The 18681-nt window shown below is 41.3% G+C and overlaps 1 protein-coding gene across 19 annotated transcripts in view; it reads right to left on the bottom strand.

The window, feature by feature from the left end:
- Ikzf1 (IKAROS family zinc finger 1) overlaps positions 1–18681 on the bottom strand; it is a 95258-nt gene that overhangs the window by 59749 nt on the left and 16828 nt on the right. For all 19 annotated transcript variants that reach the window (XM_047562008.1, XM_047562001.1, XM_047562009.1 and 16 more), the window contains one exon: positions 14484–14603. In XM_047562008.1, the coding sequence (XP_047417964.1) occupies positions 14484–14603 (120 nt within the window). The remainder of the gene's footprint in view (positions 1–14483; positions 14604–18681) is intronic.

The following is an 18681-nucleotide window of genomic DNA, read 5'->3' as shown; positions in this document are numbered from 1 at the left end:
TGCCAACTGTGCCACTAGTTTAGGATACTTATCCCCCAGGGAGCTGCACCTGACTGTCCTCAGCAGCTTGTTCTTTCTGATTCAGGGGGAAAAAAAGTTGACTGCTGGGCAAAGCAATTCAATCAACCGGTCCTTGCATCCACGTAACAGAAACCCAATGAAAATGGAAATATGATCAAACTGTTGGAAGGAAGGAAGCAGAGGGTAAAATAAAGGAAGGGAAGAGGAAAGAAAGAAGGAGAGAAGAAGAGAAAGTAGAGAGGAAGGGAGAGAGGGAGGAGGGAGGAAAGAAAAAAAAGGAAGGAGAGAGGGAGGATAGGAAGAAAGGAGAGAAGGAAGGAAGTAGAGAGGAAGGGAGAGGGAAGAGGAGATAAAGGAAAGGGAGGGACAAAGGGAAGTAAGTAGAGAGGAAGACAGGAAGGGAGGGAGGGAGAGAGGGAAGAAGGGAGAAGGAAGAAGAAAAGGTGAAAGAAAACGGAAGGAGGGAAGGAGGGAGAGAGAGAGAGAAAGATCAAAAGACAATAACAGCACAATCAAAGCCACAATGAGTCTGAGTGTTTTCTGGATCATGGTGTGCTCAGGAAACACAGCGGCCACAAGAGCAGGAGCAGCAAGCACACCCCGTCTCCTGATCTGCAAAAACAGCCACAGTGGCAGCGGGAGGTGTCCCTTACACAGGAAGGTTGGGTTCTGGACTACACCCAGCAAGTGGGGCCAAATGCCAGGGTCACTCATGCATGTGCTGACAGGACATGGGTGCTGAGGTGAAATAGCAGGCTGGCTTCGGAAGCTGCAAACAGCAGCTGGCCTCTTCTTTTTCTCCCTTGAAAACCAGCCTTTCCTTCACTCTGCTCCATTGCTTCAAAGCTTGCAGCAACATCTGTTAGGAAGCTAGAGGCTCTAGTTGCCACCATCTTTGCAAAACAATTTCACAGATGTGGTGGTATCTGTCTCTGAAGTTTAATTTACTTGGGAGCCTTCCCTGCATGCTCATGGAATGTGCTTTATGTATGTGTAGCAATTACCTTGTTTCAAGGGACTTTCATGGAAGAAATGAAGTACCTTAACATAGAAAAGTGACCACAGATTATGCAACTAAAAATGAAGAGATTAAAACAAAAACTAAAAATCTTTTATTTTTGTATTTAATTCAGCTGTTATGCTTTGGGAAATTGATTGGTTTTACATGTTTCCATTTTGCTATATTCTTCTTAATTTATACTTAAGCAAATGCCAACAAAATCTATAGCTGAAGTTAATTTTAACTGAAGTTAAAATTGAACTGGACCTAGACTTTCTATAAATCAAATGTGGGCAAAAAAATAGATGAACTAAAAAGCAAAATTTCACATGCATTTATGATAGCCATTGAGAAAACATTTTAAAAAGTAAATTGATTTAAAACTACTTTTTAGAGAGTTGATAAATGACTAGTCTCTGGGTAAAATTCCACAAAGATTAACTTTAAAAAGTTTTCTGTAATGTAATGATACATTTTTCTCAGGAGCTCTTGAGATCTGTCCTATCCAAAACATTTGGCTTATGAGACTCCTGGGCATATTAAATGTGGTCAATTCAAACTGAGATGTGCCACAACCATAAAATACACACTGGGTTTCAGAGACTTTGTTCAATAAAAGAGTAAAATCTCTCTTTAAAAACTGCTTATCATGAGTACATGTTTAAAATATCAATATTTGGGTATACTGAGTTAAGTGAAATATATTAAAATTAATTTCACCTGTTATTTTTCTTTTTTTTTCTTTTCTGTTAGAAAATTGAGAAAGTCCTAATGCAGGTCTCATTATATTTCCACTGGACAGTGCTACCCTAGAATATGTAGTTCACCTACTATACAAAAATGTTTCAGAAATGCTGGTTATCATTCAACCAGGAAGTTGCAGTCTCCCATATGAGAACTGTTCTGGTCGCTGTCTTTCATAAGGCAGACTGGAGCTGTCTGTCTGGGATCTGACTACAAAGACCCCCTACTTTACCTTTAGCTTGTGTGTGTATGAGCATGTGCAGCATATGCACAAAATAGGCCGATTTTAAGGACAGGTCTTATAGAGACACTTCATCAATTAAAAAAAAAAAGTAGTAGTAGAAATGGAAAAAAAATAACAAAATGAACCTTAACATAAATTCTCACACTCACAACTATAAAGTCAAATATAAAAACCAATGCGGAGACCATATAGGAGAAGTAATATTCCTTTAAAATCAAGAGGAAATGTGGTCTTTTGAATGACAAAAATAACTCTATTGTTTTCTTAGGATTAAAGCCTCTTCACTAAACCTCATCTTCTCTATCAAACACTAATTTCACTAAAGACTGCTTCAAACATAATGTTAAGATTAAATAAGTGGTAACTACACCAGGTAATATTTAATTGTCATTATTCAACATTATGGTGGGAACAGAAGCCTAGAGATGAGCTCTGGGGTCACTGGCAGATTCTTATTTTTATTGCGACCAAGTTCAAGCAGAGAGCATAGAGATATTGTGAAAGCAGTCAACATTCTGCCAGGTTCCAAGAATAATAATAAAAATAATCATATGGCTGCCTGCAGGGCTATAATAAAAGTCCTTTTCTCATTTCAGCAGGATTTCACTTCTAAGGTAATAGTCTTTCATTCTGAAAAAAGAGAATGCCCGCAATTGCCATTGGGCCCAGCCATTGCAGCCAGTTTGGAGGCCTTCCATCGATCACACCCTGCCTGCTGGGGAAAGACACCGGATGTTCAGGGCTTCACCGGAATCATTGCCCAGTGACTTCAGTGGAAATCGACAGCCTGCAGCCACATCCCCTGCAGGGGAAGTACTCTCCTGGCAGCTGGCCTTGCAGAGACACACCCCAGACCTGCCACCAAAGATGCCTGCCCTGAGCTCACTCCTGAAAGTAGGGCATAAACAGCTCTTCAGTTAATGGAGTGAGTTCCAGCAAGCGTCAGGTGCATCAAAGTCCAAATGTGCCAAGAGCAACTCCAGGCCTTCTGCAGTAGGTTTAGTTTGTTGATCAATCCCTTAGACATTTGCATATTGCTAAGCCCTTACTGAGAAAGTGTCCTCAGGGTGCCACCACTTTATAAGAACAATTGAAGCGGTCACCTCTTAGATCTATGCAAACACTTCAGGGTTGCATTTTACAGACGGGACTCACCAAAAAATTCTCTGGAAAGGACCAAGGGAATCCCATGATTTAAAGAATACTGTGAGGTCAAGAATTTTTTAGAAAAATCATTGTAATTCAGTAACTTGCTAATGCAATTTAGACTATGTCTTGATTTGCATTTTAAAGTTCTTCAAACCAATTCAACAGCTATAGTCATAATGATAGCTCATAATAAGACACAAAATTCTTTTCTAATCATTCCCCCCAGCAACCAAATTAAATGCTACAGAAGTATTCTACATATTAATATGAAGAATCCAGTTGCTTCAATATCTCCAATTTGTGATATCAACAACAAGGAGTCAATGGCAACAAATTCTTGTTGGACAAATTTTATTGTCCCCTTACTACCCCACGGGCCTTCCTAAGCCTTGACTCTTTGACGGATCACACAGATACACAGCTGTCCACAAAATAAGTCCTTCTTTCAAATTTCACTGTAGCTGTGAAGACACTAAAATTGTATTAAGCCAGTGCAGATATAGCGACTTTCAAAACCCAAACCAAACCAAACCAAAACAAAAGAGCCCCAGTTTATAGCATCTGCTGGAGTATGTGGTATAAATGCTTCCAACCACAGTTGACTTCAACCGATTAACAACAACCTAGCTGCTATGATGGCTCCCTGCAAACTGGAGCGCACTTTTTCAGTTCCCTATGCATTTCTGTTATCCCACAAATCCTAACAGGTAAAGGGCTTAAAATTCTAGAAAGATCTGTGGTAATTTGTGATACGTACTTCCTGTTAAGACCTTGAAGAAAACTGGACTTATCTCATGGGGTACAGTAGCACAGACTCAACCATACACTACTGGCCAGAGAAGGCAAAGAGAAGGTGGCTTCCCGAGGTGGCCCACAGCCCCACAGCATTCAGCATTTCATTCAACTGCTTCTGCAGAAATTTTACAGGGCAATGGTTAGGACTCTGCTCTGTGTCTCTGTGTAAACCTTTCTACTTTTGCATAAAAGGAGGGGAAGCTTTTTTTTTTTTTTTTTTTCTTTTTCTTTTTCTTTCTGGGTTATATTTACACTTCCCAAATCAGAAAATGTCCTAACCAGATAGGAGGACAGGTGGCAACTGGCAACCACAGCTCAAAACCTTTTCTTGTTCTTTTTTTTTTTTTTCCATTTCTTTCTGAAACCCCATGTAGAAGGAAAGTTAACGAAATGTCAGTTGGTTGTTTCATACACAGAGCTAACAAGTCTTTCTACACAGAGAGAACAAAGCACATAAAATTGGGACCAAAAACTATAAACAGACAATGGTATTTATCTATCTTCTCTGATAGCACTTTTAACCTTAGAATCTTATTTATTTCTCCACGTAAACCAATGAAGTATAAGGTGATACAGAATTTAAATTGTCAGAATAAAATGAAGATAAGATTAGTATTGGTTTTGTTAATAAAAAAAAAAACCACTTTCTAGAGTTATGCTCCTTTGGAGTCACAAAATGAAAACTGAAGGCACGGCTAGAAATGAGAGGATGGGAGGATGGGATTTTTTTTAATCTCTTCTGGTCCAATTTTTCTATAGGTATTCCTTTTTAGGGACATTGATAATAGTTAAAAAAAATCAGCTAAAAGATTGCCCCTCTGCATTTGCAACTTTCATGCATGGGAGGTGCCAAGGGACATGAAGATGAATATGTGCAGACTGAATGGTGGCATTTAAATCAGGTTCTCACCTGGGAGATATGTAGAACTATCTGGTCTCAAAATAGCCATTGGTGATGTGAGTCGCTAAATACCCTGTAATGGGAGGGATAGTCTCACCAAAAGAGAAGACCCTCTGCCCCCAATACTAGTTGTGCTCATTGAGAAACAGTGACCTGAAATAACCAAGATGAGGGACATCAGATACCACCCCTAAGCTTCCTCCTTCTCTGGTTGGTGTTCTCTCTCCCACCCTCTGCTCTCCTTTTGCCATTCTTTTCTTGAGGAAGCAACAAAATCATTCCATCTATTCCCTCACTGCACATTTATAGGACACCTCCTTACTCTAGAGGATGCCAGGTGCTGAGGACACCACAGAGAGCAAATCAGAGCCAAGTCCTTCATCTGAAAGTGAGGATATGTTATGCTAAATAGAAATGTAAGACTGGGTAAGTTTAGAAGTGACAAGTGTGCTTTCAGATGATGTGGCCTGAAGGACAACATCTCTTGTGTGGGGTTCCTGAATCAAGACCTGAATGAAGAGAGGAGGGTGCCATGGGAACCCAGGGAAATATGGTGGACCCAGACACCATTGCTCCTAACTCCTCAGTGACAAATCCCTGCCTGACCTGGGACTCTTCTTGGGTTCTTAAGACACTAATCTTGTCTTCTCTTGTTAGTTCTTTCCTATTGGGCTTCAAATAGATTTAAATATTTTCCTCTCAAAACATCAACCTATAAATATCACCCCCAGTCCTATAATCTCCTCTATCCTGCAATCCCCTACAATCTTCCTTCTTTTCCTCCCTCTGTTTCTCTTCTCTCCATGACCCACAGATGTTGTCCTCCTATTCCTTACCTACTCACCTGTCCACTCTCCTTGGCAGTTTGGCTTCTGTCTGCACCCTGATGAGCTACTTTTAGGAAATGCACCAATGACAACCTCCCAAGGCCTCGTTAGAGGGCACCTGCAGCTCACCTTTTGATTCTTCTCACCTTCCTTGAAATCTCTTTACTGTGGATTTCATGCCATAATTCTTTCTATAAAATTACCCTGAATAAAATAACTTTTTCTGTCTCCTTCTTTGCTTTCTCTTCTAGATAGTTAAAGATAAGCCTTCCCCAAGGCCTTTGGTGTTCCTGATGGTTCCATTGTCCCTCTGGAACTACCTTTGCCTTTACCTCCCTGCATTCCACACAGTTCCTTGGCTAGGAACCATCACTGGATCTCACCTTCATCCCCACTCCACAATTACTCTCTATTTTGCTCAGTAGAACCACTGTTGCCCAAGTTGACATGGTAGAAGTTATGTCCACTCTGCCCATGGACCCATATCCAGTGAGGGGACCAATACCAGGGCCACATCTGAGAGAAAACAGCTCTACCCATGCTCTTTCTCTCCCATCACTACCCACTGGTGCAGGGTAAAATCACTGCTCCTTGGGACTGAAGACCTTACTGGTCTCACACTGTTGCTTATCACAAGGGGGATCTTTCCAACACAGAGATCTGCTGGGGTTATTTCCCATATCAAAATATTTGGAGGGTCCCTGTCTGCACACTATTCCTCACACCCAGTGAGGAACCCTTTTGCACCTCTACTCCTTTGTCCACTTTGGTTCCTTCTATCTTTCCCCCAATCTTCTATCTTTCCCCCAATCTTCCTGAAGTCAAAATATAATTCACTTTCATGCCCCTGTTTGAACTTCAGTTTTCTCCACTCCTTCATCCCACATTCGGCCCACCTCCCAGGCCACATTCCTGAAGAAAACACTCTAAAATTCTTGTGAGTTTGGTTTTGCATTATGGTTGCACGGCTGCAGTCTCCAGTCTTTAATTGCTGGTCTAAAGGACGTGTTCATCTGTCTGGCACAGCAAAAGGCTCATAAAATATTCTGTGATAGACTGGAATTCACTCATTTCTTGAGGGTCAAAGAAAACTAATATTCAAAGCACAAAGCTGACCTAAACAGTATCTCCATAAATCCTAAAGTGAATTCAGCAGGGAAGAGAGTGGAAGGGGGCAAGGGCAGCACCTCACTCAGCAGGAACTCTGTTTTGAGTCAAACACTGGAGAACTTTCAGGGCTTTGTGGTCACTAAACTCTAATACAAGGAAGTGGGGACACAGTTGGCCTTTTATGTGCAGGAAAGGGCTAGCTCAAAGTGTGAGCCTGTGTTCTCTGCATGTCCCTCCATCAGCACACTCACCCTGCCCCCTTCTCTGCCAGGGCCAGGCAGGGCCTGGTATCCCAGTGGTTCCAGGAGCAGGTCCAGATGTGAAGCTTATAGAGTTTTTTCAAGGAACCTCAGGGTCCTGCCAGTCTGAGTGCTGCTGCCCTCTGTGTACTCTGACTAGGGACCTCAGGTTTCATATCAGGCTCAGTGTGTCAGTATTTCTGCCCCAAGTCACCTGCTTGGGCACACATCCATCCAGTTCCAGAGGACAGGGAGCACACCATGACAAAAACAGGAACAAGGTCAACATTGGCAGCCAGAATGACCATCTACATTATGCTACACCCTATATCCCAGGGCATACCTTACACATATCATGGCCAGAGTCAAGGTGACTCCCCAGCCCTCACAGGTACAAATAGGACACAAAGTCACTGCCAGGACTAATGAGCTAGGACAGCCAAAGCCAGGGGCCCTGACTATCTGCAAAGCTCCCAGGCAGAGAGTGAGCTCCTTCAAGAGAAGAGCTGTGGTCTCTTAACAAGTACAACACGCACATACACACACACACACACACACACACACCAAACATATATATACCACATCCTTCCCATATATATACCACACCATACACACATACATACCAACACATATGCATGCTACACCCCCCACAAATATATACACACACTACACACACCACACACCATATACACATACACACCACACACACCACACATACATACACACATACACACCACACACACACATGCCACACCCCCACATACACAGACACAGCACACATCCCACATATACATACACACCACACACTACATACCAGATATTCACATACATGCCACATACATGTACAACACACTACATACATACTACACACCATATACACACATATGCCTTATGCACACACACTCCAAACACTACCCATGCATACACACCACACACAGACCACAACATACCGCATACACACAACCTATATACACTATATACTACACATGCTACAGACACATACCAAATACTAATGTGGATATCCACATACATCCATCACATATACACACATGAACACATGTACCCCATGCATACATTAATATAAATACACATGGAGACGTACACACACACATCAGTTTTAGTTCTCGCCAAGGAACATTCTTAAACCTCGCTGCTTGGTCTCACCTGTCTACACCAAAACCTAGCATAAGATGGTAACTGATGCAGTATAAAAATCTAAGTTTTAGTGTACCAAAACTATTAGTGAGTTCTGTGAAGATCCTCATGACTCCCAAACCTTTTGCACTGACTGAAAAATTAGGAGTAATAAAAAACCAAAAGGCAAGACAGAAAGTTTGTGATTTTAAAATTTATTTTGAAGTGGGAAGGAAAGCATCTGTCACAGAATAGCCTCTCTGGCCAGATATGGAAAGACCTAGAGGGTGGGAGGATAATTTTCCTATAGCTGTTATTTAAAGTTTTGGGCAATTTATGAATGAGGAAGACCTGCCAACTGGGTGGAAATGTCCACGGCAGCAATACTTGATGTCTTCACAAGGTATGCCCAAGACAGAGGTAGTACATTGCAAGCTGAATAATATGGTTTTTAAATTTGCCCCATTAGAACCACAGCACAATCACTCAACTCTGAAGAGGGGCAAGGAACTAACACAAGGAAGGTGAATGGGCATCCAATAACTTGCTTTTAGTTATCCCTCAAAGAAGAAAGGAAAAAAAACAGCAAACAACCACCTGGGGTGGGCAAACAGTCCCCTGCTTGCCACTTGTTTGAACATGCTTGAGCTCTGTTGCAGCTACTGCTCAGATTCTGCTAGATAATATTTCTCCCTAGCTAAAATTGGGTTTATCGGTTCAGAAGAGATGCATTTCACAGATAAAAACAACTTCCTCTAGCTGCCGATTAGATAAGCAGGCTCACATCCGTACTCAAAACCCTGCTGCCCAATTTCCAGTGAGACCAGAGCCTGCTGCTCTCTTCCCATGGTGAAAAACTGTCTCCAGCCCCTCTTCTCTCTGCCATCCTGGAGAGGAGTGTCACCTCCAGCACTGCTCTGGTTTCCTGCCTTAAACTTTAATATGAAGGACAGATTTGGTACCAGACAATGAATTAAAAACATAGAAATCCTCCAGTTCCCACTTCAGACCTGAAATTGAGACCTGGCTTAGTTGAGGGCTTTTTGACTTCAAGAGAAGATTTTTAAAAAGGAAGATTTATGATTTCATACACACTCATTTTTTCCTGGATTCTTGGGGGGTAGATCTGGATTTTTTCCCCCACTTTTGTTTATGTTTTTGTTTTTCAGTTTTGCTAGGATGAATCAAACCCTGGTCGGAGTATTTAACATGATGAACCAAAGTTGTGCTGATACAGCTTCTGTCTCAGAGCCACACACCTCTGAACATCAAGCTGTGAGCTGTGAGCTACAGTGCCATGAACCTGTCCTGCAGTGAACCTGTCCTGCCATGAACCTGTCCTGCCATGAACCACTGAGGAAATAAGGGTCAACTCCTCACCACTCTGGGAGGCCACTCAGGTGCAGAGAACCAAAGGAGAACATTCTAGAACGTGAAGGAAATATGCAGAAATATATTCTCTCTCTACATTCTGACTCATATTTCCTTCTGCCTAGGAGCAAGTCCTGTACAAGACTATCCAGATGATCAGTCCATGTGCCAAGCATCTGGTAAGCTGCACTGAAGCCATATTGTCTCAATTCTTTGGTTAACTGAGCTCCATGCCCATCACCCTTAAATCATGGTTTTAATTCAGCCTTAGAGCATTGCTGTGCTTCTGCCCCTAAATTTTTTCCTTGGATTCTACTCTAAACCCTAAATTTGCATGGCATCCTCCTCAGGGGTGGTCATCCTGTTTTTAGCCTCAAATCTCTGTTCTCTGTCCTCTGGCCTTTCCTTTTCCCTTAGCTGCAGCCTACCAAACCTCTCGCCCCCACTCTGCACTCAGGGGCAGGAAGAGTGGGGCTCGGGAGTCCTCCTCCTGCATGGTCAGTCCTGTGGCACAGTTCCCAGTTCTCCCAGTCAGAAGGGCATCCTGGGTACTTGTCAAGAGAATTCAAGGACATGGAAACATGGAGAAGGAAAAAAAGGCAAAAATTCAAGGTGTAACAAAGATATGGAAATACGATTGAGTAAATGAAGAAAATCACATCTTTAGTTTTTTAAATACAAAACGCCCATCTGCTCTCTAGATATCAATCCTGACATAAGTCCTAAAGAAAAGTTTCTTAAGAGCTCCTTGTTGCTCTCAGAGTAAATCTCAATCCGTTTCTCACTTCTCTAACATTGGTGCTCTGGTTGATTGAGTAAATTTGGGGTTGCCTTAAGAGGTCACTGAGTGCTTCCTCGGCTTCAAACTGTTTCAGACACAACCACTTCAGAGAGCTGAGAGTTTTCTCATTTTTAAAGAGACCACTTCAGAAGAAAAAGCTAGTCTCATTAAGTAGATGTTCTGATGACTAAATCTGTCCTTGCCAGAAGTTCTTTTTTGAGTCTAACTCAAATTCTTCAAGTTGCACTTCAAATCCGTTATTTCCTCTTATTCAGACCTGGAAGAAAATGGTGGCCAACTATGGGCTTGCATCTTGCTCTGACTTATGGCCATCACCTGGTTTCCCATATTTATACATGGACCTAGAGTGTCACTGCACTCCTAGGTGAAGCAATGAGGTGTGATGCTCTTTTCTTCTTGTCCTGGGAACAACCACCAACCAGTATAACCTCCCACCTCCTCAGCAGGAGGTTGATTTCTACCATTTCCCACCAATTTCTTTATCATTAGGGTCTATTCTTATTGAGATTAGATTCTTCTAAACCTGAATGAAGCTTCTGGCAATAAAGACTCATAGCTTTACAAAAGCATTCCTTGCCTCTTCCTAAAAAAAGACACCCTTGCCATCCACTATGACCAAGTATATTCCCATCTTTTAGCATCTCACTGATACTCCTTGATGTTAGCCTGGATCTCATGGCCAGCACCCTTCATCTATCCTGTACTCCTTCCTTAATTCATTCCTCCTTTCTCTTCTGGTTGCTTTCACTTTACATATGTCATGGATCAATTTTCTAAACTAATAAATTTCTCTTCTCTCCTTGGTGCTGCAAAGTTATCAGTTCTCTTTCCCTTTTCTCAACTGAAGCTACAACAGGCCCCTCCACCCTTCTTATAAATCTATAAGATTTCTGCTCTGCAAAAGCTGCATCCTTTCTGACCTTTTTCTGTTCTTTTAACTTTATGTTTTTGCTATACTGCCTTTGGCAAAGCATGTCTACAGATTTTTCATGTAACCTATGAAATCATTCTGGGACACATGTTTAGTTGCCATTGCTCCTTAAAATAAAGAAACTGAGCCGGAGTGGTGGTACACACCTGTAATCTCAGCAGCTCAGGAGGCTGAGGCAGAAGGATTTCAAGTTCAAAGTCAGCCTCAGCAACTTAGGGAGAACTGTCTTAAAATAGAAAATATATACAAAGGGCTGAGGATGTGGCTCAGTGGCTGAGAATCCCTGGGTTCAATCCCAGGCACCAAAAAACAAAAACAAACAAACAAAAAACAACCAAAACTGAGGCTCAGAGAGGAAAAACTCTGTCCTGAGGCACAAGGTCAGGGAGAAGGATTTTGGACTTGTCCCCTCTAAGATACATCCCCCGTCAGGCCAGCACTCCTTTCATATAACCCCTCCTATTGCCTACCTTACACTTTTGTCTCAGTGAGGGGTTCCTTCTAGTTTCCTGGGTCTGTTTTATATGCCTTTGTTCTAATGACTCACTCCCATGGAATAATTTGATAAAATATAGCCTCAAATATATTTCCTTTAATCTATGAATTTTCTCTAACTTTTCATATTGTTTCCAAATGCTACCTACATACACCTTGTGTTTAATGCTACACACTACAAATTACCTTAACAAACAACTTAGCACCATGTACTAAAGCTAGCTCATTTCCTTCAAGAATCACACAGGACAGCCTCTAACTGTGGTCACCTATAGAGTGGCTTCTCCTGACGTCTGTATCTAGGTTGGATCTTCTGGGTCCTCTCACTCCGACTTCCTGTCCTCACACCTCTCCTGTCTAGTGCTTGATGTGACATCTGGGCTTTTGCTGCCTTTGCTTCCAGGCTCTCAACAATCACTCCTTGACCTCCAGTGACCCACGAGAACCTTCACTCTCCAGGTGTTCCTGGGCCCACATCAAACACCTCTTCCTGCCTGTCCATAGAGGGATATCAACTGCTACTGTCTCACCCCACAAAGAGGTTTTCGTGGGTTTTTAAATCTCACAACTCTGAAATTCCTGCTTTCTAAACTTCAGCCTGAAAGGAAAAGTGGCCTAAAAATCAAGTCGCACATGACAAGAGGTAGCAAGATGAGCCCCCAGGTAACGAGGAGCCCACCCTAAGTCCAAGAAAATGCTTGCACTAGGTACACCTAGGACTGAGCACTGGACTCTGAATGAAGAGAACACCCTCCTGGCAGTCAGCCAGCGGTACCAACCAAGGCAGGGAGATCCTCATCCAGAAGCAATTCCCCACAGTTGAAAGTTCATAAGGGAAGACATCACCAGGTTATTTTGCAGGCATTTATAACAATGACTTATTTATCTATACCAAGTGACCTGCATGCTCTTCTCTACTCTCCAGGAATTAGACTGACTTTCAGTTCCCCAATGGATGCCAATGCCATGAGGGCTGGGAGGGCAATCACCGAGGCTCCACAAATAGCTACAGGGATTTCAGGGTGAGTCCACTGCTTTCTCCACAAGGACCCAGAGCCAGCTCCTAATCCAGTGCCTGGACTCACAGTGCATTACGTGGTCAATGGATAATTTTGGTTCCTGGTCCCTGAGGCCCTTGCTTTGCTATATGAGCATCTCCAGCAGGTTATGAGCATCTCCATTTGTGCCCATATTAAGTGGGAAGAACACTATTGCACTGGTGCTTCAGGGACTAAACAAATGAGGGAACCCTGGGATACCCCCACATTACTTATTCATGTGTCACTTATGCAAATTTTTACCATGTATATGTACCATCACTGTCTTAATGTTTTTATTTAAATTAACCTTTCAACTTATGTAAATGTGTTTTGAAAGTCTACGGTCACACCAGCATCACTTACAGTAAACCAACAGCAATCTTAAAAATAAGTACATCCATTAAAATAAAGTGTGATCATTTGAGTCTCAACTTGGGGCAACTCTGAAATGATGTATGTAGCTGTTTTGCACAGAACGGAGAAATGATAGGTGTTAAATTTCTCTTCCCACCTACCTTCCCACATAGAGTAGCCATTTACTAATGGGGAAAAAAGAATTTATAAATGTCTCATTCTCTGTATTCATCTACACCAAATGATTTTAGCCACTATCCTTATTTGTCTGTGACAGAATGGACAGTTAAATTAAAAGAAAATCATTATACACAAAGTCAACTTTGTTTCTAGGACACATAAAAACATACATGAAGTTTCTCAGTTGTTGCATCAGGATGTCCTATAGGAAGACAGTGAGGGCTTATGGAGCTGAGACACATTCATCTGTCTCCCTGACTTCTGTACCATTGTACCCTCATGATATCCTTTTGTATAAATAGGTGTTCTTATATCACAGTTTTATCTTTTTTAAAAAAAGAAAAATTACCACTCCAAGGAACTAATGACTCATTAGCTCATGAGAACACAGTATAGTAGAGTGAAAACTAGTCTTTGAGTCAGATATTGAGTTTAATTCTGACTCTACCATTTGATGTTGGTGAGTTCACCGAATTTCTCTGGGCCTCTGGTTTCTTATAATAAGAAAGGGGGACAAAGTTTACTAACATGAATAGTAGTATGTATAAGTTAACCAGTGGAGTGATTTCAGATGATTCCATCCCATCCCTTTATGGAAAATGTATGTAAATGTTTTCTAACTTAGATAATCTAGATTTTTCCTTTAATATTAAAATATTCTCAAATGTCACTTTCTATTTCTGGTTAAATATGCCACCTCAAGAACTAGAGATTAGAAGGATAAAATAAAATGGCCAGAGGAGGCTCCTTCTAATCCAAAGGTCTGGAGAAAAAAAAAATAGCCTTATTGTCATAACAAATAAAATCTGTAATTTTCACTATCTATAACCCATAAAATTTGATATTCCTGAAAGTGCCTCAAGAACAGGAGCATGATGGAGATGCACCCCATGGCAGGGTGAATGACCCTTACCTCTGCTACTCTGCTAGCCATGCTGGCCTGTGAGGGTTTATCCTCGTCCATACCAAAGGATCCTATCCTGCCAATCTCTGCACCATATACATTTAACATAATGGCTGAGGGAAAACAGTGGAGAAAAAGACTCATGTCTCCTAATCACTGTCTTAGAAGGACATAGAGAGACAGAAGTTTCACAGAAGCAGAGCAGGCAACAGCCCGCAGGATGCCAAGAGGACCCAACTTACCCACTCCTCTTTCATTCTTGGAATTCTGCTGTCCTCCAGAGGTGGTAGAAAGGTCTTCAGGGACAGGCATGGGCTCGTCACCATCATCTGGAGTGTCACTTACTGGGGGACTCTCCTTCCCTGAGGAAATAAGTAGGAGCTTGAGTTTCTGGCAGTTGTTACCAGCAGTGTGCCTGGGCTTCCCTGTGGTGGCTTAAGGCGTTGGCTAAGGAGGTGGTAACTGAATCTACTAAGTGTTTCTTTATACTTTTTTCTTTCAAAACAAGAATGTTGGGCTGGGGAGATAGCTCAGCTGGTAGAGTGCTTGCCTCGCAAGCACAAGGCCCTGAGTTTGATCCCCAGTATTGCACAAAAAAAAAAAAAAAAAAAGAATATTATTTTTTCCACACCCCCCCAACTAAAACACAAAACAAACAGGACAGAACAAAGATGAAAAAAGGAAAAAAAAATAGAATCCCCTGAGATTTTCACTATTAAAGTTACAGAATGGGTATGTATGTATATATAAATACACATATGAGGTGATATATTTTGTTTCTTCAAAATGAACTAGGTCTTAGACACATTTCCATGCCAGGGCCATAGTTCTATAGTCTTGTATATAATGGGTACTTGAGGATTTACTTAAATCCTTTTTCTAACTTATTGCTCTATTGCTTCCCATTCTTTTGATTATTAAACAACACTGATGAATACCCTACTAACCAGGTTTTGTATGTTCTTTTCTGATCTCCACTGTATAAATCTCCAGAGGTTTTTCTGACTGAGTCCAAAGGCATCTACATTTTTTTAAAGTTCTTTGCATGTTTTGACAAAGCTTTCCCCCATAAAGTGGTTCCCATTCATTCCCTGCCCCACCCACCCTCACGCTGGGCATTCTGCTCAGACCTATGCATGCTGGACTCGTTTACTTTCTTCTCAGGAGCTAGGAACTCTTTTGCCAGCTGCCCAACTCAACTTAACCTGGTGGGCAGGAGATGCCCAAAGAGGGATGGGAGGGTTCTATGCCTACTGGAGAAACAAGTCCCTCCCTACATACAAAAACAGTCTGTCAATAAAACTTCACTTTGAAATAGGAATAAAATATAACCCACACAAATATAAAGACTTCACAAAGTATGATTTGCCAAGTGAAATTGGGTTTTATAGGATGGCTTCTTTTATTTTGATTAGAATTAAGTTTAGCCAGAGCCTCTAGAAATGAGGAACTCTTTCCCATTCTGAGGAAGCCAATACTGGGAAGCCATAACTGGTAAAAAAAAAAAAAATGCTCTCTTCCCATGAGGGTTGAAAATTCATTTCAGAACTAACTTAAACTGAAGTTATAAGGCATAGATTATACACAAGATATAGCAGGCAAGGACCAAAGAGGATGCAAACTAACCTAGTACAGCTGCTTTTAGAAGACCAGTTTGGACAAATATCCTAAAGGACGTCCAATAGAAGAACAATAGACCAGGGTTGTATGCTGGCTGAGCTGGCCACCAGGCTTTATAGACAATAGAAGCTTCCCACATAGACAAACCCAGACTTTCATAAGAGCATGTAAATGACAAATTGAATGTTAAAATGTCTAGAAAACGTGACTAGGTATGGTGTAGAATTTCTTTGTAGGTTTGAGTAAAACTCCCATAAGAATTAATTTTAGGGGACTGACAAGACCAGTAAAATCATCCCCAATATATGAAATGACCTTTACTGGAATCTTTAAAATAGAACCTGCACAGGCACCAAGGATATGCTTTGGGGAATAGTACTGCATTCTCTAGGAAACAGACATTACAATTTAATATTCCAGCTTAGCTGTAATTAGTGCAATTGGCATATTTTCAGAAAGAGCATTATTGGGTATATTTGGAGAGCCAATACAAGATGAATAGTTAAAGATGGAGTAGGATTAGAAGAATTTCCCAAGGCAAAACAAAAGGCCAGAGATAAATTGATTGGAAGCACTCATGTTTCGTGAAAGCCCTGGACGTGTGCACTGAGTCAGTACTATTTTCTTTGCCCTGAACAGAAGACCTTAAAAGTAAACAAAGCTCAATGTCCTCGTGTTGTTTTCTTCACCTCTTTCATAAATGAAGAAAAAACTCTGAATAGGAGAATGTGGGAGGTATATGAACCATCTGACTACTTTTACTTTCATAAGATGGTGGCCTAAAATAATGGTTTTCAAACTCTGAGGACTTTAGGGAGGTGGTAAAAGGACTTTCTTTTTTTTTTTTTTTTTTTTTTTTTTGGTAAGAATAGCACCATAATCTCATACAGAACTTTGATATATAAAACAGGTCTATATAAAGTAGGGACACTGCAGGGTGGGGCAGGTAGACCCTCATAGTCCCTGGCTGCTTTCCTTTTTAAAGACCCCCTAAAGGATCTTCACAATGACAACAGCGGATTCCCTGGCCTAAGAAGCCAGCCCATGACTTAAACTGTACAAGCCCAGCCAGGCATGCACTTATATCTCTGGGTTACCATGTGTCATTACTCTGGAATGGGGGTGGAGGCTGAGAAACAATCCTTTGGACTTTTTATATTATCTTCCCTACAAACTTGGTGTCTTTCATGACCCTCTGGGCCCGTGTAAGTGCTATAGCACACAAGAGACAAGGGATGACGATAAAGGATCATGACTTAGCCAATGAAGGAATGTCACACTTTTTGCCCAATTCATGCTAACATCTCTCAGTTACTCATTTAAAAATTTAAGTAATCCACCTGTTAGGGAACAGTAACAACTACAGCCTGCGGAGAATGCTCATAATAATAAATGTGCTTCTTAAAACTTACAACTGTCTTAAGTTTCTGCACTGAAATGCCAGCTCTCCAGTGTCCCTGACCTTGTGATCTTAGTACTTTTATTTTTTCCTCCATGAGGGTAAAAAGGAGTAATGAAAACAGTAGGGGTCATGATTCTAAAATACCATGAGTTAGAATGATCAATAGGAACTCCCTATGCAGAAGAAACCACATGGAGAAACGGGAGGATAAAAAACCTGTCTCGGTGTGCCAGGGGCATCAAGCAAAAAGGCAGAACTGGAAGGAGCAAAGTTGGATATATTCACATGCCCTCCAAGAGCTCTGTCTTAATTCAGCCTTGCCTCCACTTAACTCAGGGATGGTTTTTAAGAGATCATCTGATTTGCCTAAAAGCCCCCCAGTGTGAGTCACCATTGCTGAGACATTAATCCCTCAGGTGAGCCTCTGTACCCAGGAACCCTTGGATTCTTTTACAGCTGGAAGATCTCCAGGAGGAAAATTTATGGCTTCATGAAAACCTTCATGATGGCAAATTCATTTTCCATGTTGACTTTCAACGCACTTGCCATTCACATACAAGATCATATAAAGATGACAAAACATTTAGAAAATAAGATGCTAAATCAAATCAACGCATCACTAAACACGAGCACGTGGTAACAAGGAGGCTGTGAACCTGGAATACAGTTCTGGTTTCAGCAGTTTGGAAGACTCATGGGAAATGAAATGGGCCACGCCTTAAAAACTCTAACCCTAAGTGTAAAAGGAAGTTAAAAACATGATTTTGGCCTAGTTCATAGGGTTGTAGTGAAGATAAAAATGAAAACTCTGGGTGTGAATTCTACTATGCTAAATAAGCTTATGATATTATTTGGTAACCTCTGACATTCTATAGAAACACACGACTGGTACAGTAACCAGCTCCCCTCTTTTCCCTCGGTGCACGCACACTGACAGGCAACCACGAAGATGCAGACAGCAAGAGAGCAAGTATTAACAGTCATGATAATTTATAAAAGGTGATAAAATTTCATTTGGAAAAAGGAAAGAAGCTTCTAGCTAAATTACAAATATGTGGACTTATATTTAGTTAATGTACTGCCTATGTTTCAAATGAAGCATTGCCTATGAGACGTTTTTGTAGGCAAATTAGATGAGAAATTGTATCATTTGCTTATAAGCTACAAGTAATGATTTATCAAATTATTAATTTACGCAGCAAAATTCTGGGAAATCCCCTCCACTCCCAGATACGCAAGTTTTTTTAAAAACTTGTGTCAGTTCCTCACACATGCTAGGCAAGGGCATGCTCTGCCACTGAACCACAACCCCAGCCCCACGAGTTTTTAAAATATACAATTACTCAAAGGAATATAAACCCTGGGGTAAATAAAAGCTCAGAATATAGAACCTCAGTTTTATAGATGAGTAGAGGCCA

The sequence above is a fragment of the Sciurus carolinensis genome, chromosome 8 (assembly GCF_902686445.1).
Source record: "Sciurus carolinensis chromosome 8, mSciCar1.2, whole genome shotgun sequence".
Classification (NCBI taxonomy): Eukaryota; Metazoa; Chordata; class Mammalia; order Rodentia; family Sciuridae; genus Sciurus; species Sciurus carolinensis.
Note: the sequence above shows the minus strand (reverse complement) of the source record. Positions and strands in the feature narration are given on the sequence as shown.